Source organism: Schistocerca cancellata, chromosome 2 (assembly GCF_023864275.1).
Source record: "Schistocerca cancellata isolate TAMUIC-IGC-003103 chromosome 2, iqSchCanc2.1, whole genome shotgun sequence".
NCBI classification, from domain to species: Eukaryota; Metazoa; Arthropoda; class Insecta; order Orthoptera; family Acrididae; genus Schistocerca; species Schistocerca cancellata.
In genome coordinates, this window is record NC_064627.1 from 1,091,998,882 (window position 1) to 1,092,024,107 (window position 25,226).

The 25,226-nt window shown below is 41.9% G+C and overlaps 1 protein-coding gene across 1 annotated transcript in view; it reads right to left on the reverse strand.

Annotated features, from left to right (window-relative positions):
- The window catches only part of LOC126163107 (ryanodine receptor), a 737,240-nt gene that overhangs the window by 471,833 nt on the left and 240,181 nt on the right, over positions 1–25,226 (reverse strand). Inside the window, exons 4-9 of the mRNA XM_049920028.1 lie at positions 13,632–13,709; positions 11,901–11,976; positions 11,656–11,768; positions 4,836–4,941; positions 4,424–4,517; positions 746–928 (exon numbers count right to left, since the gene is read on the reverse strand). Coding sequence (XP_049775985.1) covers positions 746–928; positions 4,424–4,517; positions 4,836–4,941; positions 11,656–11,768; positions 11,901–11,976; positions 13,632–13,709 — 650 coding nt within the window. The remainder of the gene's footprint in view (positions 1–745; positions 929–4,423; positions 4,518–4,835; positions 4,942–11,655; positions 11,769–11,900; positions 11,977–13,631; positions 13,710–25,226) is intronic.

Consider the following 25,226-nt stretch of genomic DNA (forward strand, 5'->3'; position numbering starts at 1 on the left):
CTGCTTCACAACACTTGTCATCTGGATCCTCCCACTTTACACCAGCTTCTCTGTACTATGTAGATGGGAGTTGTCCTTACAACACATTCTTGTTTCCTATAATCCTCCTACCCTCAATCTCTGCTAGCTCCCTGGTCGACACCCACCTCCACCCAATCCAGGAACATTAACTTTACTCATCCTGCATGTACACCCTCCTTCCCACAGTCTGCCCTTCCTCTGTTCTTTCTTCCCCTCCTCCTCGTCATCATCACTGTTCACTACACAAACATGCTACATTCTTATCCAATGCACCTGCTGAATTCCCATTCAACATTCCTATCTCCTGCACATACTGCCTCCCTCCCAGCCATCACCACCATTCCTCAATCCTCCCTCACACTCACCACCTACTGCAGTCGTGGCACAGTATCTTTCATGGCACAATGTTGGAAAAAATTACATTTTATGTGAGTTTGTGACTGTCTTTCTTACAAAGAACATTGAACATGGCAGCACAGTGGTACAAAATAGCAATATTAGAAAATGAAACAATGAAAGTCAAGGTTGGAATATTAACAATATTATGAAAATTATATATTTGCGATTCACTGTAAAGATGACACATTGAATTGCTGATGGTACAACATCTATAACTGTAACAGAATGTAACACTCTTTTCACTGTGCCTGTCTGCAACTCAATATGTTATCTTTACAGTCAGAATTAGGACATCGGCAAACACAGAAATTGAAATATTTCCTACCTTGTGACAAGACAGAGCTCATTATTTTCATTAACACCGAGGTAACGGCCAGTTGTCAAGTGCCTTATTCTCATTGGATGGGACCAGTTAATGAAGCCACCAGCCCATTTTGTTCTTGCAAGTTCCAATCTCCACAGGGACCTGGCTTGACTCATGACACTACCACCTTCATATATAACAATGCTACAGAAAAATAAATGAATATTTTAGTAATTATCATCTGACTTATAAGACATTAATGACATTTACAGAACATAAACAGCAAAATGAAGAATGAAATCAAGGGTCATGGATTACATTAAGAATATATAACAATTGAACATGAGATATAACAAACATAACTTCATGAGCTTTTAGAACAGACAGTTTCTTCCACCAAATAACACCATCAGAAGTGGGAAAAAATCTTTCTTGAGCCCAAGATGAGAGTTAGCTTTTCTTAAACCAATAAAAACCAAATAATAGTAGAAATAAATTTACAAATGTACTGGTAGTGGCGACAGACTAAAATGCACAAAGTACAGTTGCCACAGTCAATGCTTTGGTGGTGGTCAAGTTGGGACAATGATTTCAGCACAAATGAATTTATGGTACAACCATTATACATGTAAGAAATTCCTGGAATGTCTAAACTGAGAATTTCTGTGGGAGTTGACAATATTCTTCCAGTCCAGGACTGTGTTGTTGTCTGCCATTAATGTGGTATTTGACCAGTTGAAATGTGATGAATGATCTACACAATCTGACAGTTCCACTTAACTGAATCTCTTACTATGGCTCCATTTCTATATTTCAAGAAGATTCATAAAATCTTCTAAAAAACCTCATCCTATTTGAAGCCACAAAGTTGCTTACTCCACCTAAACCATACACTATGCGCACTACCATTTTCCAAAATACACTGTCCTAACCGTTCTGTCAGCTTCACATATTAATTATTGAGCATAGGACATATGCAGTCATTTCCCCAACAGAGATCCACCAATTTCTTCTGTGAATCTCACAGTACATTGACCTCAATCTCACAAAATATATCAAATAAACAACAAACAGGATTACTTGCATTAAAACTGTTGCCATCTTTGTCATTACAAACATTTGCTTTTTTATGGCCTTGGCATTTGTAGGAAAAACCACCATTTGGATACATATCATAACAAAAATATGCTGATTTCAGCCCCCCCCCCCCCCCCCCTATCAAATTCAGTCACAAGATTTTCTGTGGCATACAAGTCATCTCCACTTCTCCATAATAAAAAAGTCATCTCAGAAATAAGACAGAAGTCTATGTTTCACCAAACAACGCCCTTGGAGTGGACAGACTCAACCAACTCCCCTGCCAAGGATGTTACCTTTTCAAAGTCATGTCACAAAGTGAGAATCACTCTACCGATAAATCCTGCTTACATCAGTCAGAACAGCTTAAAATTAAAACCTCTGAATTATTTTCATGATAACCTACGTTTCTATTCAATCCATTTCTTGTTAAATGAGTCATATACATGGAACCGTCCCCATTGCAAAATTTGTCTGCGCAACCTCTTACAACTATGTACTCCTGTCCCATCACTTCCTCACATCTGTGAGATGATCCATTTCAAGTATTGAACATCATGCAAACAGTGTTACACTTTCTGAATTGACACAAAGTCTCTCGAACTGTCTGTGAGAACAAGTGAACAGACTTAACTTGTAATACAAACTACTCTGCACCAAAGGAAACTTTAAAATAAGACAGATCTGACTTGGGTTTCTCATTCGTCTACAGAAAATTGGGATTCCTCCTCCTAATAGCACCTCATCATAACCCCTCCCATGGGAACTTTCTCTATGTTTACTGGTTTGATTCTATCCACAGTGGCCTCAACCTGCACTAAAACACCTCACCACAGTTACCATTATGTTATACACAGGGACAGGAAAAAATCATTTTATTTTATGGCCAAATTCGACGTTATCTTTTGATGAATCTGGTGTTACTTTTTGCCAATTTGGTACTATTTTTAGCCAAATTCAGTGCTATTTTGCTGCCAAATTCCTTTTTATTGCCAATTTCACTGGTATTTTCTGCCATTTTTGATGTTTTTTCTTCCTTTTCCGTGTTACTTTTTTCCAACTTCAGAATTATTTTTGCTAATTTTGGTGTTATTTTTTGGTAAATTCATTTTTTGCCAAATTCACTATTTCTTTGCCAATTTATCTATTTTTTGCCAATTTTGATGCTTTTTTCCTTTTCTGTGTTATTTTTTTTAATTTGGTGCTATTTTCTTCTGATTTCAGTATTTTTTGCCAATATTGATGTTATTTCCTGCCAAACTCATTGCTATTTGTTTGCCAAATTCTATGTTTTAGTCAAATTGGGTACTATTCTTGGAGGCACATTACAATTTGTTATGTGGGAAATGAGCCATCATTTTAAGATTATAAATGAACCTCAGCCTTGAGGAAGAAAGAAGGCAAAATGCAATTTCAACATTCAATAACTATCAGTTACCAATATTGGTAAACTGTCATACACAGATTTATAACATCTTTTATGTGGAAAATTACAAATTTCAAGATATTACATAAAAATTACAACTTTGTATTATTTCCAAAAAACCATCTATTTCATGTTATTTTTCACACTGTTGTATTTGCAAAACATTCCTGTCCCTAGTTGCACATATAATTAATTAAAATGCATATATTTTCCCTTTTGTCCCTATTTTATTTTCTTGTGGCATATCTTGTTTTCTTTTCTATCTCTGAGTTCATATTGACTATCTTTATCTTCATTCCTCTTCTTTATTGATGTTCATTTTTACTACCTCTGTGTTTATAATTTCATACCATTCTTAAATTATTTCTGTCTCATCAAGTTCCATCCTCGACTTAATTTCTGAACAGTCTCATACTGAAACTTCCACGCATATTAAAACGGTGTGCAAGACCAGAACTCAATCACAGAGCCCTACCTTTTGCGATCAGTGCTGCTATCCATGCACGACTTCAGAAACATTGCCACAGCTTCTTCCAGCAGTTCTAGTTAGCAATGTATATGGCAGAGCCTCTGAGAAGTTTGGAAAGTAGGAGAGGGTGAGTCATGCTTGGATAGGACAGTCAGTAACATAACTGCATGGCTCCAGGTTCGAGTCACTTTCTGCTGCACAGTTTTGATACGCCAAAAAGTTTCCAAACAGTTTACAGGTCCTGTGCAGAAGTCTCATTTCCTCCATCACTTTCTCTCATCTGCACAATGAAAGAACCTCCCAGTTTGAAAGCTAATGTCTATATCAACTTCTGTTTGTGACTAAGTCTGTAGCCAGATGGTCAGCATGATTTACATTCTTTTAAAATTATGTAGTTACAAATCCATTTTAGAGAACATATTCTTACAGATGTAGAATACAATTACTTCATGTGGCATAATGAACAAAACTGACTCAGCTGTAAATTAAACAATTTTACAATTATAGTGTGCTAAATGTATACGTAGAATATTGTTGGGAAATAAAGATGAGTAACATACGAAAAGGTGTGATATTTTGTGGATAAATTTAATTCATGCAGTGCAAGCAGAGAGAGTAAACTGAATGTAGGTGATGATATGTTATTGTAGAAGTTGTAAAATAACTGAACTGAAATAAACTATCACACTACACTTATAAATATAGGTAAAACTTGAAAAGCCATTACTTCTGTCCAGGCTGTTCACTCCATGTTGATGGAATGGTGAGACACTCATCACCACCGTGGAAGAACCTGAGAACATCACCTCCAAACACATAACCTGTGTGAGAAGAAAATTTAGTAAAATGTAATAAGCCCAGTATGATAGTACATGTACAGTGGAATAATGTATGTAGTACATAAATAATCACACAAGGAAGGAAAATGATTCACCATACAAAAGCCAGTGTGGCACAAGCGGCACTGACGGAATGACTGTGTGTGTGTGTGTGTGTGTGTGTGTGTGTGTGTGTGTGTGTGTGTGTGTGTTAGTTGTTTATAGTTTTTTATATGAAATTTCACTTGTTTCTAATATTTATAACAAATCCCCAAAAAATAACAAATGGTGTAAAAGCAACTTAGATAGTTGTAGACATACCCACGTATTTCATCCTGCTTATTCCTGTTCCATATGGCTGGACAGACCAGTGAGTCACATGGAAAGAGGCATTCACCACAGACAAATCGTTTTCTTTGGTTGTATGCTAAAAAAGGAACAAAAGAACTCAATAAAACATGTTACCAAACAAGTGCCATCACAAATTAATAATGTCTCACTGTGCAGATGACCTGTTCATTAAAACAGTCATTTTCAAGAATATTTAAATTTAAAAAATTGGGAAAAAGATAATTAACAGTATATGGCATATGAAGGGAGCTCCAGTGCTCCTATTTAAGAACTGTTGCAATATGAATAACTGGATTAGGGATACAATTAAACCACGAGTTATACAAGTGATATTCCTCATGTGAAGTCAGAGGAAAGACAATGTAGTGATAAATACAGCAATCCCCAACTTGGCATTAGCATTTGATTAAATATTAGCAATGTTAATGATTTTTGCTGTTGTTATGTTGTGATATTTACTTCCAGTTTAAAACCAAATTTTGAGGAGACATTTCCAAAAGCAACTGCAGCTAAGGGAAATAAATAAATAACTGCAGATATTACATTGTCCAGTCACGTCAATGTGACCATCTGACAAAGTGAGAATAACCACATTTTGCAGCACAAACCGTTGCGAGATGTGCAGGAACAGAGACAATGAGTTTCTGGAAGGTACTGACAGGGATGTAGAGCCATCCCAACTCCAGCACTGTGGCCATCTATGCTAGGTTTCTCAGCTGAAGATCCATGGTATGTACAGCCCAATCGAAATAGTCCCTCAAATTCTCAGTTGGGTTTAAATTCAAAGAGTTTGGTGGCCTGAAGAGTACAGTAAACTAATCCTGGTGCTCTTCAAACCATGCAAGTACACTGTGAGCTCTGTGACTCGTTGCACTGTCCTACTAGTACAAACCATTGAGCCAAGGAGAAACAAACTGCATGTAGGGGTAGACAACACAATTCATATGAAAAGGTCACCTGCCATCACTCAGTCGACATCCATGAGCAATCAGTTGCTCAACAGTTGCATGTCTATTCAACCATGTAAATCTTCAGAGGTCATTCACCCAACATCTGTGGCCCTAGGTGCCAGTTTTGGATAGCACCTTTTTGCCATTCATGGTATCCTTTAATCATGGCGGCACATGAACAGTTTACAGACTAAGTCGTTCATGAAAAGCTCCCACTCTTGGCTCAAAATCCAATGATCATGTCCTTTCAGCTGTCACAAAAATCATTCTGTTTCCACATTAGAACAACAACTGCACAGTTTTCCACGTCCTCCAAACATACTACACTCCTGGAAATGGAAAAAAGAACACATTGACACCGGTGTGTCAGACCCACCATACTTGCTCCGGACACTGCGAGAGGGCTGTACAAGCAATGATCATACGCACGGCACAGCGGACACACCAGGAACCGCGGTGTTGGCCGTCGAATGGCGCTAGCTGCGCAGCATTTGTGCACCGCCGCCGTCAGTGTCAGCCAGTTTGCCATGGCATACGGAGCTCCATCGCAGTCTTTAACACTGGTAGCATGCCGCGACAGCGTGGACGTGAACCGTATGTGCAGTTGATGGACTTTGAGCGAGGGCGTATAGTGGGCATGCGGGAGGCCGGGTGGACGTACCGCCGAATTGCTCAACACGTGGGGCATGAGGTCTCTACAGTACATCGATGTTATCGCCAGTGGTCGGCGGAAGGTGCACATGCCCATCGATCTGGGACCGGACCGCAGCGACGCACGGATGCACGCCAAGACCGTAGGATCCTACGCAGTGCCGTAGGGGACCGCACCGCCACTTCCCAGCAAATTAGGGACACTGTTGCTCCTGGGGTATCGGCGAGGACCATTCGCAACCGTCTCCATGAAGCTGGGCTACGGTCCCGCACACCGTTAGGCCGTCTTCCACTCACGCCCCAACATCGTGCAGCCCGCCTCCAGTGGTGTCGCGACAGGCGTGAATGGAGGGACGAATGGAGACTGCATATGACCGAGGCACACAGGGCCAACACCCGGCATCATGGTGTGGGGAGCGATCTCCTACACTGGCCGTACACCACTGGTGATCGTCGAGGGGACACTGAATAGTGCACGGTACATCCAAACCGTCATCGAACCCATCGTTCTACCATTCCTAGACCGGCAAGGGAACGTGCTGTTCCAACAGGACAATGCACGTCCGCATGTATCCCGTGCCACCCAACGTGCTCTAGAAGGTGTAAGTCAACTACCCTGGCCAGCAAGATCTCCGCATCTGTCCCCCATTGAGCATGTTTGGGACTGGATGAAGCGTCGTCTCACGCGGTCTGCACGTCCAGCATGAACGCTGGTCCAACTGAGGCGCCAGGTGGAAATGGCATGGCAAGCCGTTCCACAGGACTACATCCAGCATCTCTACGATCGTCTCCATGGGAGAATAGCAGCCTGCATTGCTGCGAAAGGTGGATATACACTGTACTAGTGCCGACATTGTGCATGCTCTGTTGCCTGTGTCTATGTGCCTGTGGTTCTGTCAGTGTGATCATGTGATGTATCTGACCCCAGGAATGTGTCAATAAAGTTTCCCCTTCCTGGGACAATGAATTCACGGTGTTCTTATTTCAATTTCCAGGAGTGTATATATACCCTCCACTGCTAGTACAGCCAAATTGTGTTTGTGTGCGGTTGTTGCATGTTGAGGCCACAAAGAATAAGATCTAAAATCTGCGGGTGTACTCATTGTAAGGAAATATTTAAAAAGTTGGTATTCTTATAGCGGCAAGTGCACATCCGATTCAAGAAAATTTTTCTACACAAGCTATATATCATTTGGTGCCCCCTGGCTCTCTTCATTTTTCCACACAAACAGGATCCAATCCCTTCTTAAAGCTTTCGATTCTTCACAGAACCTCTCCCCTGAATCGATTTCCCTCCTCATCCCTATGACATGACACACATCCATCTTCTACATGCTCCCAAAAATCCACAAACCCAACAATCCTGGACGCCCCATTGAAACTGTTTATTGTGCCTCCACTGAAAGAATTTTGGCTCTCATTGACCAACATCTCCAACCAACTGACTGAAATCTAACGCTTGGTCTGGTTTCGGTTCCTCGATAATTCCATGATCTGGACTCAGTGCCAAGACACCCTTATTCTCATTCCTCACAAGCTCAACACCTTCTCTCCATCCACTTCATCTGGTCCTGCTTAACCCAGCATGCCCTATTCCTGGACATTGACCTCCTCATTTCTGATACCTCCATTCACACTGCTGCCCACATTAAATCTACGAACAAACAACAGTTCCTACATATCAACAGCAGTGACAAGAACTCCTTCCCCAGTACGCTGGAGGTCTCAATACCACAAACACATTTCCCCACACACCCCAACCCTCCCACCACCCCCAAGGCCCAGCTACAAACGAGTGCCCCCTTCGTCACCTAATGCCACTGTGGACCGGAGCAATCGCACCACATCCTTCTTCTGGGCTACGATTACACATCATCATGCACTGAAATGGAAGACATTTTATCCATGATCTTTCCACCCCTCCTAAAGTGTTGTTCTGCCACCAGTGTGCGATTTGCAGGGGGGTATGGGGGAGATTTCCTGCCCTCTGCATCAGACCATCCCCTCCTCTGGTTTTAGTTTATGCGTCGCAACCTGGGATGTTTATTTCCCATGCACTGGAGTAAAACTTTACATATAATTTAAATTTGTGGAGCCGAACACTGAAAGTTTACTATTACTACTATTAATATGTTTGCTTATTAATTTTGAAAAAGTGTTATGTAGTAGTTAAGCATTTCAAAACATATAGAACTAAATGACAAGACGACGCACGCCACATTTCCATAGCATGCCACAATGTTGCAAGATGTCGCCCCAGCGTAAACGAGGCTTTGGAGCCAGGTCTGTATTGTATGGTGAATGTGATGTGTTGCGTACGAAACTAAAACGTGCAATCAGATGCAAACGTCGTGGAAAACTGTGAAGAGGTGTCATCCAGCAGCAACATAATGCTCGCCCACATTCTGCCAAACGGACAGCTGACGCAATGAAGGAGTTGATGGTTCAAATGGCTCTGAGCACTATGGGACTTAACTTCTGAGGTCATCAGTCCCCTAGAACTTAGAACTACTTAAACCTAACTGACCTAAGGACATCACACACACCCATGCCCGAGGAAGGATTCGAACCTGCAACTGTAGCGGAAAGGAGTTGAGATTCGAGGTGCTGGAACATCCACCATACAGTCCAGACCTGGCTCCAAGCGATTTTCACATGTTTGGACCCTTAACGGAAGCACTACAGGGAAGAAGATTTGAAAGTGATGAAGATGTCATTGCTGCAGTGCAAAATTGGTTGCAGATGCAACCGATAAACATATTTTCTGATGAAATAAAAAAACTCGTAAAACGTCGGGAAAGCTGCATTGAAGTCCAGGGAGGTTACATAGAAAAATAACGCATGTTTCGGCTTTCTATCATCAGAATAAGTACAGCTTTTCACAAATGTGCCTTTCCTTTTTGAATTCCACTCGTATACCTGTATGGAGATGATTTTGTAAATAAGCTTCACTTATAATGTACTTTTAAAGATATAACAAGGGATGGCTTTTCTGATGGTGCATACGCGTGAATAGTGAGTTTTGGCATTAACATCTATTTATAAGTAACTGTTTAACCATGGGTAACACCACGGACCAAGCTAGTAACATATATAATTATACTAACGCCCTAAGACATCCCCCCCACTGGTAAAAGCACAAATCGCACACTGTCAGCCACTCACACAACCTCCACAACATCCTAGGCAATCTCTGTGCCACTGCCTATCTCCATCCCTTGCCACATGGATCATATCCCTGTGGGTGACCCCACTGAAAGACCTGTCCAATCCAGCCACCCAGCACTTCCAATTCCAGTCCTTTCAGAGGCTTATCCTACCGAAACATAGGCCACGTCACCTGTGAAAGCAACCAAATCTTATACCAGCTGTGCTGCACTCACTGCAGAGCTTTTTATATTTCTACAACTACCAACTGTCCACCAAGATGAATGGCCACTGCCAAACTGTAGCCACGAGCAAAGTGGACCACCCTAAGGCACAACCTGCAGCTGAACATAACATGCTCAGTTGCAATGGCTACTTCACAAGCTGGGATGTCTGGATCCTCATCTCTACCACCACCTCCACGCACAGACGGGAGTTATCCTCACAACACATCCTCCACTCCTGAAATTATCCTGGCGTCAACCCACTGTAACCTACTATCCCCACACCCTCCATCCAACTGTTTATACCACCTCTATCCTATCACCTCCTCCTAACTCCAACCCCTCTCTCTCATTATGTGCTGCTCTCCGCCAATGTACCCACTGGCATTTTCCCGTTCTCTGCTCCACTCCTTCTCCGTGCTTCACTTCATCTCCCCTTCCTCCTCCACAGCCTCCTGATGCTGAACCTGTTAGCCTTATCCTGCCACTTTCTAGTCCTGCAGACAGTGCTCTTCGCTCTCTCCTCCGTACTCTGCTATCCCTCCTCCCTTCCCAACCCCTCTCCAGGTTGCTGCTTTTGTTCAATGCAACAGTTGTATTCTGGCTGGAGTGGTCAGAGGTGGCAGTCCTGTCTGTGTGGCGTGTGCCTGCTTGTGTGTGTGTGTGTGTGTGTGTGTGTGTGTGTGTGTGTGTGTGTGTGTGGTTTCTTTCCTGAAGAAGGCCTTGGCCGAAACTCAATGTTTAACAGTATTTTTCTTGTGTCTGTTTGCAACCCAGTGTGTCATGTTGATGATGAGTAGCAATCTATCTCTTTCATAACATAGTCAAATACAAAAATGGAATATGCGTAAGTCACTATGAACATCTTAGAGAATGCATTATCATTGCCAAGACAGATACAAAGCCAACACTCATCACAGTGGTATATGGACTACACTCTTTTAAACTCTGAAGGCAGCAGGGATAAAACCCAGGGAACAGAAGCTTATCCACAAGTTCTTCAGAAACCAGACTGCAGTTACAAGTGTCGGAGGACATGAAGAGGAAGCACTGGTTGAGAAGTGAGTTAGTCAGGGCTGTAGCCTATTCCCAATGTTCTTCAATCTCTACCGTGAGCAAGTAGTATAAGAAAGTAATGAGAAATCTGGAAAGGGGATTAAAGTTTGTGGAGAAGTAATAAAAACTTTGAGATTTGCCGACGACATTGTAATTTTATTAGGTACAGCAAAGGACTTGGAAGAGTAGTTGAACAGAATGGATATTGTCTTGACATGAGATAATAAGATGAGCATCAATGAGAGTAAACCAAGGGTGGGATCACCAGTATGGTAAAACTGTACAGGGTGGAGACCTAGGCATAAATACAGTAAACGAATAAAGGGTTTCCCAAGATGAAAGGTCAATATTCAAGGATATGAGAGAAATTACCAGAGTCTAATAAACACGGGCTCTAAAATGCACAGCTTAAGAGATTTAGCAGTTCTTCAGTTTTGCTACAGTGAAACACATCTCTTCTCTGCGCAAGTGCTAATAGCTCTTAAGGTGCTATATTAATTTTTGAGCCCATGTTTACTAGAATTTTTTGCTTCAAATGATCGCTCCTGTTGTATACCTGAAAACTGACCTTTCCTTCTGGGACACCATGTAGATTGAACTAGTAACTCAAAGATGAAGAGGACTGCACAGGAGAGACTAGTGTGGACAGCTACATCAAATCAGTCTTGTGACCGAAGACCACAACAACAACAAGCTATGATAGCAGCTTCGGAACTTAAGTAAATTCAGCGTTAAATTTCATGAGTGAAGTAGTGCACTTACCAGGTACCTCTCAGTAGCAACGGAGACAAGGATAAGGTCATCACCAACCCTCACCTTTTCACCTTCAGATCTTTGCTTGGAAGCAGGGTGTACTGTCCACCAACAGGCTTCCCCTGAGACAAAAAGTAACTTTATCTAAATAATTCTAATTTAAATTAACAACACTAAATCAAAAACAAGACAGTCAGTGTGCCTCAGTACATAAGAATATTTCTGAATTTTGTATAAGTGAATGTATAATTTACCTTGTGAATGCTCCTGTAAACCAACATCAAATGCCAGTTTGTCATTTGAGGAGCTGGTAGACAGACATGCCAGGTACTGTAAAGAGACAGACAGACTGTTTTAATGCAGGTACTACCACAAGATGTGGTGAATGAAGCCTATAGCATTTATTATTCATTTTGTCAAGTGTTCCGTTAACTTTTGCATGGTGTGGTGTTCTTAAAAATTTCACCATTTTTCATTTTATGATGACACAAATTCATACTATAATGTCAAGTTATTTCTTCCATGTCAGGGTATAGTAATCTTCACACATTTAAAATGAACATGTCACTAGCTAAAGCATGATCAAAATCAAAGTGTCAAACAACTAAGTCATATATTTTGAGCATGGGCCTACAAAGTAAATAACAACTTGAACACGTGAAAGGAAAAGAACAAAGGATAATACATACAGCAAAAATATTAACTTAATATGCCTACAATGTAACATTACATGTCTGCTACAGTAATTTTGATTAAATTTATAATGTCAGGCAATTAATATACATGTTACAGCTGTCATAATTCATTACCATTCAATTACATGGGCCTGCATGGGCCAGGAAGTGAATCTGATTCTTGCAAAGGTACTAATATGGTTCACAAATCTTTCTCTCAACACCAAAGTGACGTAATTAAGTCGGTGTAAATTGCATTTAGAAATGTCTGTTGACATGTTCTGAAGTCACAGTAGTGATACTTTGATATCACTGTTGTAAAATTAATGTCAGATTTTCTCATTCAAAAGTTTTTTTCTTTACTTTCTTTATCCTGTGATCTGATAACCATACTACAGATGTTTGTACCGTACCACGTATTACTGACCACCTAGTGATTAAACATTTTCTTCTCATTAAATTTTATTTAAACTGAACACAAAGTGGCAGAAGTATGAGAAAATTCGTACTTGGGCTCTCTGTATGACCATTATAATATTGCAAGTATCGTACTACCTATGTCAAGAGAACGTGAAATTTGATTCCATTTCTTTTACGTTTGTAGCTGGATATACTTTGTCTCCGCTGACAGAAAGCTAAGTAAAATCATTAACCTGTTTGTCGGTGTTTTATGTGTACGGAAAAAAATAACTTAGCGAAAAGCATATCTCAACGTAAGCAATAACCACTTAAAACATCATGCAGCTGTACCAAAGTAATCGAAATTCGTCTGTGCAATCGTCATATTTACAAGTAATTCTAATCGCATGATGCTTCTCTGATTCTATACTATAGTGTAATTGTTCTTAAAATCATAATTAACAGCTTTGATACTATATTTCTAAGTTTTGTAATTAGGTTTCAAATTCGTTTTCATCAGTTTTATTGTTAAGCGTCAACGATATTGTTAACCAGTAAAACTAAATTTAAGGTAGAATACAATATAATCTACGGCGCGAAAAAAAAAATATTTTAGAATATCGTTAAGTATTATACGTCTCTCATGTTTTTAAATGAAAATGTTTCGGACGCTAAATACTTTACACCAAGCTTTCATAACAAATTCGGTAATAATGTATAAGCCTGTGATGCCTGAAAATACGGTACTTTATAGGTAAATGGGTGTAAATAATTTACTGCTCAGTACAGTTCGTAAAATGGAAAGGCTCCATTTATGGCTCGACATGTCCTTCACATGGTGAGCAGGGAAGTACTCTTACAATTAGAACACAACTAAAGAATTTGCTTTTTTTCATTTGTTGCTGAGCTTACCATATCACTATTCTGATGTCGCAGCAGTATGGCATTGCCGTAAAGTAGGGTTCTGTGGCCAGAGCCTGTTCCTTTCCCCTGTGAACAATCATGTTACATTTAAGAATAACAAGTATATTTTTGTCGTAAGGACTAATCGTAATTAATTCAGTCATATGCAAAACAGTAAAACTATATTCAGTGCAAGGGAAAAATTCTTCATAAAAAAATCATTACGTCTGCCACGTTCTGGTTAAGTAGAATCTAGTGCATTATTTTGAGTAATTATTAAGATTTGCAAACTGCTGCAGCGTGTAGTGTTCTGTGTTTATTTTCTTGTATTAACTGGTATAGATCTCATTGGTTGTCAGTCTTGTCAGTACTTCTAATGTGTGAAAATACAGAGTACGTAGTTTGTCAGTCGCTGTGCACAAAAATGTCTGAGGAGGTGAGCCAATTCACTCGGGGCGGTTCGGACACACTGGCCTACCTCCGATGGCGTCATTGAGCTAGAGCTTGGTTAATCCAGCGAATTCGTATTCGGAAGAAGCAGGGGTGTAACTAAGACTTAAATTTTCGTAAATCGCTCAATCTTTGAGACTTTGTATTGTATTGTATTTTTGTCGAAGGACGTCGTGTCACAGTCTTCAGTTTTTTTAACACCCAATATTTCGTCGATGTGAGCTACACGTGACGTTAGCTTTCTGGTCAGAAAATTGTCAATAACTGTTCACTGAAGCAGATGTAACTCCCAAAACAACAACCAGTCCTTGAAAATGGAGCTGCAGTTGCGTAATGCGCTTTATATACTTTATTACTAGATCTGCGTCTTTTACCAGTCATGACTAGAAGGCCTGCGTCAAGACTGCATACTTGACATATAACATATGAAGAAAATTGTTCACAGAATGGACGTAAACAACGAAGTGCTGTTGCAACTCTTGTGCAATTTTCCTTTTTTCAATGTTCTTGGCGGCAGACATTGCACTTCTCGAGGCAGTGTGTCGCACATTTTTTGAGCACCCGTTGGAAAACATCTTGTGTTCCAAACATTCGACAGCTTGGTATTTTAGTATTTCTCTCGTTGTGGGTGTTATAATTATGTATTTCTTGCCTCATGCTGAAAGCCCCTTGGTTTTATTTTGCGCTGATGAGACGCGAAAACACATACTGACTGAAAATGGTCATCATCCCTGATTGGGTGAACATAAGTTTGCAGTGCTCCAGCCCTTTGGTTGAATGATGATCCTGACAGCTTTTTTGTAGTATTAACACGTCATTGCAACCTGAAGTGTATCCCCATAACAGCAGGCCATAATTAATGTGGCTGTGAGGTAGTGCATAATACACTGTTCTAAGGTATTGGTCAGTTAATACATACTTTAGTTATGAAATCCAGTAAACAGCCGATTCTTAAAAAATCGGTTTCCCATGTATAAAACAGTTTCAAGTGAATTAATGTGTTAAAGATTTGACCTTCATCATGTACTGGTAAGCGAGGAAAAACTAAGAAAGGTTAGAAATTACGAGTAAAGTTTGTCGGAAGTCTATAACTGTTCTTTATGGAACACTGTATGAACCTAGTCTGGATAATTTGCGCTCCATTTTCAGTAAAATTAAGTTTATCACGCATCTGAGTGTTTTTGACGTCGATCTGAGCCGAGGCTCGGGAGAGATGCGGACCTCACAACGAACTTGTGACGTCACAGTGGTTGCCTTGTCTGCCGTACACCGCGAACGCTCGGTTCCGTGCAGGGCCCACGGTAAATCAGTATGGCAATGAAAAGGTACCCACTAAAGGTCTTAACTTTGTCGTGTGCTGTCGACAGCTTGCGTGCATTTTAATACGCAGTTAAGAATTTAAACTCGTTTGAGATAGTTACGTGCTCCTTGCCGGAAACGGTGCAGGCACTCATAAGACCTAAAGTGTCGCGTGCTGTGATGTATGCACCATGGCCTGTCTTTCTCGTGGGCCTCGGTTCAGGACGAGGTCTTCCCTTAGAATTCTGAGGACATTTATTTATTCTGATAAATCATCTTCTCTCTGTCTCTTCCCCGTTCCCTCAAGATCACTATGCACAAGAATCATATCATGGTTGTTATTGTCATCAGAAAGAAGACTGGTTTGATGTAGCTTCCCACGCTAGTCTCCCTTGCTCCGGTCTTCATCTCTGCATAACTATTACACCATACATTCATTTCAACTTGCTTAGTGTATACAAATCTTAATCTTCCTCTTCAGTTTTTACCTTCACACTTCCCTCCACTATCTAAGTAACGATTCCTTGATATCTGAGGACGTGTCCTATCGACCTCTCTCTCTTCGTTTTGTCAAGTTATGCCGTAAAGGCCCTTCAGGATTAGTTACTTCATCGACATTTTGATTTTTGACATTCTTTTGTAGCACCACATTTCAGAAGGTTCTAGTATTCATTTGCCTGTTTCGTTTCTATACAAAGCCACACTACAGACAAATAATTTTGGAGTATACGTCCTAACATTTAAATTCATAAAATTTATGTTAGGTGTCAGTATATTTCTCATTTTCAGGATGCGTCTCTTGCTATTCCCAGACTGCATTTTTTTATCCTCTTCATTTTTGCCATCATCAGTTCTTTTGCTGTCCAAACAGCAAAGCTCGTCTGCTACTTTTAGCGTCTGATTTTCTAATTTAATTTCTTAAGCATCAAATACTAATTCGACCACATTTCCTTACTCCTGTTTTGCTTTTCTTGATGTTCATCTAATAACCTCTTTTCAAGACGGTATCAGTTCCATTTAGCTGAACTTCCAAGTCATTCGCCATCTCTGATAAAATCACCATCGCCAAACCTTAAAAGTTTTTATTTCTTCTCCGTAAATTTTAATTTTTTTTTCAAGTATGTCCTTGGTTTCTTCTACAGCTTCCTCAATATACAGACAGGATAACATGGGAAACAGGCTATAACCCTGTTTCACACCCTTCCGAATTACTATCTCTGGTTCATGTCCTTCACCTCTCACGACTGCAGTCCAGTTTTTGTACAAGTTGGAGACAATGTTTCGCTCACTACGTTAAATAATGAGTGAATTAGTTGGTAAACGTAGAGTGCGTACCAAATCGCTCTTTAATCCTGTCTAAGTGAACGAGAGGGGGAAGGTGGGAGGAGGGCAGTAGATGCTGGCAGCAAGTACCCTCAGCCGTGCACTTTACTGTGGCGTGTGGAAGAGGGCCGGGTGTTTACCGGTAGCAAGTACCCACCGCCGTACACCGTAGTGCAGCTTAAGGAAATTCAAATGAAGTGCGCTGCAGTAGATTCCAGCGAGAGCTGCGGCCGCGACTGGAATGGCATGTAGTTGGCGGTTGGTATTGGCTGTAGACCTGTTGCTGGCGGGGAGGTTGTTGCGTGCGGCCGCAAGTTTGCTTCTCTGGTTGCCGCGGAAATTAAGTTAAGCCTGGCTGAGGCAACCGCTGCCGCACGGGAAATCCCTCGTGCTCTTCGGGCAAGAATCGAACCAACTTTATTGTTAGTCCCTGCGATTGAGAGAGGTGCTGCAGTACTCTGCGCGGAGTGTGGCGGAGGGTACGTGATATACCAGAATCGTTTTTCGCCCTTCTTATTCCAATCGCTGTCGGTATGCGGGAAGGAAAATTGTCGGTCGCGCTCTGCATTTGTCCAAATTCCTCTGATTTTGCCCCTGTCGTCGTTAACGTGAGGTATAAGGTGGGGGGAAGTGTTGTGTTTATTGGCTTGTATTGGAACGTCTGCTTTCGGAATCTACATCTACTTTGTCAGTCCAAAAATTTCCTAGTCTGGACAGAAACTAGAGAACCTTAATATGGTGGTTTTAGTGCTTTGTGTGTTCTACATAGTCTCTCCCCACTAGAGTGCAACGCACAGAACGTTCATACAACCCTGTGAAACTGTCAGAAAAGACGTTTGCGATGTTCTTTAACTCGTGTACACTGGTTTGAATGGCAGTTATGTCGTCAGATCGTTGACCCTTCGTCTGAATTTTGTGGTAGATTCATATTCGTAACACGATGTGATGATTTTTCCAGGAAGGAACCGTCCGGTCCTGCTTTTCAGTCAAGTTGCGACAGGCGTCCAACGTCGTTGTTTCTGTTTCGGAGTGAAAGTGTGCGGGACAAACTTCGCACTACTTTGCTCTTCTTCAAGAATACCTTAAACACTACTCCATTGCGATCTGTGACACAACATTGTTGACACATTATAGCCACGGGTCCACTACTGGACACCGGCTGCTCACCACTGACCGGTCGCGAGCGCATTTTTGCTGAAAGTTGTTAGTTTAAGCTACAATCGTAGTTACTGCGCTGACGTCGCTTATACGTCAGGAATATAATCGGTCACAGAACTTTTCGGACAAATAATGAATATTGATAGATTTTGGTGAGATCGTACGCTCTCAGAATTTTAAAAAGAAAACCTCGCCGTAATGCACTACACCTCATTTTTACTGCCTGTCACTGGAGTAGGATGTGCATCTCAGTTATTTTGTCACACTTAGTAAAGAAACCGTTTGTGATGGATGCTGCTCTTCTTTGTACCTTCCCTGTTTCTTCTTTTACTTCCACCTGTTAAATGTCCCAGACTGCAGAGCAGTACTCAGGTATTACTAAAACGAGTATTTTGTGGGTGTGAGGATAATGGGGTTGTTCCCAGCTGCTCTCAGCTAGTGGGTAACTGATTCCACTTTACTTAGCTTCGGGATTCTGCAGTATGTATGCTACGGGATGGAAACCAAAGTGTTGCAGAAGTGTTTAGATTAGTACTAAATGATCCTCTCTTGCAATTTCGTATCTTATATGTACATCAAGTTTTACTCAGAACAAAAAAATACATCCTAAGGCTCAGAAAGAAACACATTACTGCATCTTAACAACTGATGGATGTGACTGGTTCTTTCCTTCGATACAACGTAGAGTTGTATAAGACATATCAATACTTTTACAGGACAAAAATCCAACGAGAACATACTCGTATACTCACTGACATATCTCATTGGCGAATCTTCGTGTAAAAACGTGGTGGTGTAATCCGGCTTACAAGAACTGGTGCGCAGGCAACGGCCACCAGAGAGAATCAGCTGTGCCATCATACGTGAATCGATTGTGTCAGCTGTCACTGACAGCACTGCGAGATAAGCCGGCCCGACACGGGCGATGCCCCGAACACAATGCACAGCGTAATAGCACGTGATAGAGTTTGAGAGAGGTCACATTGCAATTGTACGGGAGATCATGTTGAAGCTGCAACGCACGTGCTTCAATGTGACAGTGACTGACGTTAGAACGATGGAGTACAGGAGACGATATCTGCAATCGGCGATTGTTCGCATCGCCCCGAACAGACCGTATTAAGGGATGATCCGTGTAGTTTAGCGATGGAGCATTTGCACCTGTTGTCTGGGCGACTGTTCCAAGAGCCCCTAGAACATCCCTGTTATTGTCAAACGTCTTCCAATGACGAGCATCAACTACGCTATAGTTTCACTGTGTATGTGGCAGGGCGTTGTTAAACACAAAAGACTAAACTGGTGATAAAGCAGCTGTAACACGCTCAATGACAAACCACGGTTCTGATTTGCCATGGCGGCTGTTGTGTGCTCCGCTGGTGGAATCGAGGGAAATGACGGACACTTCCCAACGTTTCTCTTAGCTTCGTGGCCTGGGTAGCTACTAGACTTCTTGTTTCCTCTGACACTAATTCAGGGCACCGTAAGGATACAGTGTTACGCCATGACATGCAGTGCTACATTTGTAGAGGACCAACCCAATTGTCAGTTGTGACCAGTCACATTCTGCCTCATCTCTACAGTCTACTACACTCCTGGAAATGGAAAAAAAGAACACATTGACACCGGTGTGTCAGACCCACCATACTTGCTCCGGACACTGCGAGAGGGCTGTACAAGCAATGATCACACGCACGGCACAGCGGACACACCAGGAACCGCGGTGTTGGCCGTCGAATGGCGCTAGCTGCGCAGCATTTGTGCACCGCCGCCGTCAGTGTCAGCCAGTTTGCCGTGGCATACGGAGCTCCATCGCAGTCTTTAACACTGGTAGCATGCCGCGACAGCGTGGACGTGAACCGTATGTGCAGTTGACGGACTTTGAGCGAGGGCATATAGTGAGCATGTGGGAGGCCGGGTGGACGTACCGCCGAATTGCTCAACACGTGGGGCGTGAGGTCTCCACAGTACATCGATGTTGTCGCCAGTGGTCGGCGGAAGGTGCACGTGCCCGTCGACCTGGGACCGGACCGCAGCGACGCACGGATGCACGCCAAGACCGTAGGATCCTACGCAGTGCCGTAGGGGACCGCACCGCCACTTCCCAGCAAATTAGGGACACTGTTGCTCCTGGGGTATCGGCGAGGACCATTCGCAACCGTCTCCATGAAGCTGGGCTACGGTCCCGCACACCGTTAGGCCGTCTTCCGCTCACGCCCCAACATCGTGCAGCCCGCCTCCAGTGGTGTCGCGACAGGCGTGAATGGAGGGACGAATGGAGACGTGTCGTCTTCAGCGATGAGAGTCGCTTCTGCCTTGGTGCCAATGACGGTCGTATGCGTGTTTGGCGCCGTGCAGGTGAGCGCCACAATCAGGACTGCATACGACCGAGGCACACAGGGCCAACACCCGGCATCATGGTGTGGGGAGCGATCTCCTACACTGGCCGTACACCACTGGTGATCGTCGAGGGGACACTGAATAGTGCACGGTACATCCAAACCGTCATCGAACCCATCGTTCTACCATTCCTAGACCAGCAAGGGAACTTGCTGTTCCAACAGGACAATGCACGTCCGCATGTATCCCGTGCCACCCAACGTGCTCTAGAAGGTGTAAGTCAACTACCCTGGCCAGCAAGATCTCCGGATCTGTCCCCCATTGAGCATGTTTGGGACTGGATGAAGCGTCGTCTCACGCGGTCTGCACGTCCAGCACGAACGCTGGTCCAACTGAGGCGCCAGGTGGAAATGGCATGGCAAGCCGTTCCACAGGACTACATCCAGCATCTCTACGATCGTCTCCATGGGAGAATAGCAGCCTGCATTGCTGCGAAAGGTGGATATACACTGTACTAGTGCCGACATTGTGCATGCTCTGTTGCCTGTGTCTATGTGCCTGTGGTTCTGTCAGTGTGATCATGTGATGTATCTGACCCCAGGAATGTGTCAATAAAGTTTCCCCTTCCTGGGACAATGAATTCACGGTGTTCTTATTTCAATTTCCACGAGTGTATAACAGCTCTTTTTCGACTTTCCCCAAGAGCGTATATACAGTTGTTGAGACTGACTCTTGCTTTACGGTCTAGACACCGACATAACATCAAAAGCTAATTCTTGCCTTGAGGTCTTGATTGCGGTGGATTTATGCGCGTCCCTAGGTCCAAGGATGCGCTACAGCCCACAAGTAATGAGCCCACACTGTCAACGTACGCAATGTAAGTACAAAAAGATACTGTCAGTGAATTAAGGTTCTGTCAGTCAGTACACAGTTCAATAGCACATTGGAACACGAGTCATACATGTCTTAATACTAACATTTAAATAAAACTACTCAATAACATTATCGTGATACACATTGCATCTTATTTTTAGTTTAGAACATATTTAGTAGTTTGTTTTAAGAGGGATAAATACGTCCAGTTAACATGTCTACTGAATAGAAAAGTGCGAAATAGGATTATATAATTTGGGGACCTAACAGAAACGAAGCATTTAAGTTCTGCATGAAGAGGCAACGCTCAACCACATTTTAGACGCCACTTTACACAATGTTACAACCTTCACTTGCAAACAATTTTTGCTGCTACCCCTGTTCAAAGTCACTCCATTACCGTTACACTTTAATCACACAAAAGTTAGCAGTAAGACAGTTCACTGTGAAAATTATTACCACTATCTCTGTGACTAGTCCCACAGGTTTTTGCTACAAATTCTCATCCTCATCTGCTGTTTAGGTTTCAGGACATCCTGTACAGCGTTGGTGAATGCTTGCAGGGCCTCTCTAAAGAAATCTAAACTCAAAGCAAGCACTGGACGCGCTGTCACTCTTGCAACGTCGCGTTCTCGAGAGAAAACTACAGAGAACATTTTAGAAAACCTATTGACCGAATTCAGCAAGCATTGCCCCTCGTTAATTTCCGTTATGGATCACATTAGATCCGTGGTTGGGACGTGAATGCTTCTGTGGGATAAATTATTTCCGTATGTGAGTGACTCCGAGTTACATCTTGTTTATGACGATAATTTGTCGAGGGCAAGGTCCTTTGGGTTATGGTCACAAAGAACATGATTGTATTAAATGCGAATGTAAAAGAACTTGTTTCGACTGAGTAGGAGTGCACGAAGACGGAGTTGGGCACCTGGCCTCGTTCCTCAGTTTTTGTTAGTGGACTATGCCTGGCATGTTTATGTTTTGTTCTATTTACTGACCGTATGGTAATCGGCTGGGGGCTGTAAAACTTCTAGAGCAGCATTACATATTATCTATACAAATACACAAAGACAAGGTTTGATAGTAATGGATAAAGTGGAGTTAAATACAAAGTATTGAATGTCCTTTCTTAGATATTTAAGTGCTAAATCTAAAACTATTAGTATTTAGATATGTTATTCCTTTCCGATTAACCAAACACACATTTGATTAATCTGTCGCAAGATTATGCAACTTAGGAATCTCCGGATTATAAATCCAATGGCAGATCAAACAGCGCTTCTGTTGACATTACTTTAAATATATATTTTTATCGCTTAATTTAATTTAAATTATTTTTCTTCATTTCACTGTTTTACAAAATAAAACAATTTTGTAATGAGAATGAGACAAAAATCTTTCTCTGAGAAAGATTGCTCTGAAAACCATACCTGCTTTCAGCCTCTACAGTACGGACATTTTCTGAAGGGATTTTTCTCTCGGAGGTCGCTTCTTCGGAACGGGCCTTCATTTCACAGCTCGTTCCATTAACTGAAGTTAGTAGGAAAATAGTTGTCGTAGCAAGCTACTTGTGAGTGGGAGTTTTTAGTGGGAGCTTTACTATTGCATTGGTAAAGCTAATATGCGTTTGTCACGTAGCGCACTGCTAGAACAAAGATATCTTCCACGAATAACAATAAATGTGAGGTATGAGTACCGTTACGGGGAGCAGAAGCATACAGACTGTTACATCTGGGTTTAGGCGATGGATACAACGTCAGCACATATCACAGAGCAATTATAGCAACTCGCAACATCTGGGCACACGCAAGTAAGACACATTTGCCGGACGAGGGTAAAAGCAAGGTTTCATATTCTACGGTAATTGCACAAGGAGGTACACAAGGAACAGAAACTTTTTCCGGCCTGAAATGTAAATAAAACTGTAAACAGAAGCACATAGGCTAAGTACCAATTATTTGGTGGTCCCAGAAGATGGTAACGGAAGCGATACGCTTTTCAGTCGTCGAATTAGAAAACACCTCTCGAAACAAACAAGCCAAAGACTACTTTTGTCAGCGCCAAGTCGCAAATAAATAATTTTGGATCGTACAAACCTTGGTTAGTGATGGGTTTGTCGAGTAAAATACCAAGCTACTGCAGCTCAAAAGCTGTAAATAAGCAGCATGTTAAGGGGTTATTTGCGGCTGAAAACTTCAGGATTACTTACAAGTGATTCCTGTTCCTGCAAAAGAAAACAGAATTTAAACCAAAAATAGCTCCTGGAACCCATTTTAATTGCAAACAACACACTATTAACAAGTAAATGTTAAATCATTATAGCCAAGGGTCGTAAGTGCCGTTTCCGGAACTATTTTTCCGTGGCAGTTGAGGACAAACAGCACACTGTCGATCAAACAGCGTGTTTTACCAGCTATCGTTTTCATATTTACATTTCGAGGCGTTTGCTGTCACTCGTGCTCTGTATTCCTGAATGAAACAATCTACGAATACTAGATGAGCAGTCGATAGAGTTAAACTTTCATGAAGTTATAAAAGAGTTTGTTGGAGAGAAGAAATTTACAGGTAACTTAGAAGACGTATAGAATACTGCCGTTCGCTTCGTGAGACAAAGGATCAGCGTCTAAAGAAAGTGAGTGGTTCCCATAGAGTACCGGAAACACTTGAATTTATTTCAAAGTAAGTATTTGAAAGAGGATGTAACAGCCGAAGTTTCTGGAAGGTTTGGTGGCAGTAGAGACTTGCACTATTTTAAAAAGAATTACTGAAGGCTTTTGATGTAATAACCGAAAATACCGGAGCGGAAGTGCTTTGTAAAGAGATATTGGTGAAACTTAAGGCACATAGTGTAGAAGACGGACAAAAGGCAGAGCGTTGTCAGTTCTTTCAGCTGGATACTTATGTATGTTCCGAAACATCTTCTTAAATGATTCTGTTTACATCAGGAGAACTGCTAGATTTTGAAGGCAGTGTAATAGATCAACGAGCCAGTAAGCATTGTCCTTGGCTTTTTTTAATCTGACGCAAAACTTCTGCAAAACTTTGCCAATCTTGGGGATTTTGTGTTCTTTTAAATTTGGCATGCTTTTTTCGTTGCTTCTGCAACAGCGATCTGACCCGTTTTGAGTACCATGAGGGATCAGTACCACCACTTATTAATTTATGTGGTATATAACTCTCAACTGCCGTCGATACTATATCTTTGAAAATCATTCCACATCTTTTCTACCCTTATGTGATGAGATCGGAAGGAGTGGAGATTGTCTCTTAAAAAGGCGTCCAGAGCATTTTTATCAGCTTTTTTAAATAGATCTACTCTGCATTTCTTTTCGATGGCTGTGGGTGTTACGGGATCCAGCCTAGCAGCAACTGCCTTGTGGTTACTAATCCCTGTTTTCGTCATGATACTCCCTATTTGCCCAGGATTATTCGTTGCCAAGAGGTCACGTATGCTTTCGCAGCCATTTACGCTTCGAGTGGGGTCATGAACTAACTGTTGAAACAATTTTCTGAGAAAGCATTTAGTACAATTTCGGATGACGTATTATGCCTCCCGCCGGCTTTAAATGTATAATTTTTCCAGTATATCGAGGGTAGATTGAAGTCACCACCGACTATAACTGTTTGAGTGGGGTACCTGTTTGAAATGAGACTCAAGTTTTGTTTGAACTGTTGAGCAGCTATATCTCTTTAGTCGGGGGACCAGTATAACGATCCAATCAGTAATTTAGTCCGATTGTCAGGTATAACCTCTACCTATAGTATTTCGCAGGAACTATCTACTTCAATTTCACTACAAGTTAAACTACTTCTGACAGTAATAAATACTCCACCACCAACTGTATTTAATCTATCCTTTCTGAACGCTGTTAGGTAGTTTGAAAAAATTTCGGCTGAACTTATTTACGGCTTTAACCATCTTTCCGTACCTATAATTATTTGAGCTTCAGTTCTTTCTATTAGGACTTGGAGCTCGGGTTCTTTCCCAGCATAGCTACGACAATTTTCAACTACAATGCCGATAGTTTCTACAACTACCTTAGTGTGTTTTACCTGCCCCCTTTTAGACGGACGCTCTTTCTGTGGTTTCCTGAGAGCCTCTAAACTAAAAAACCGCGAAGTCCCTTCCACACAGCCCCCGCTACCCGTGTAACCGCTTCCTGT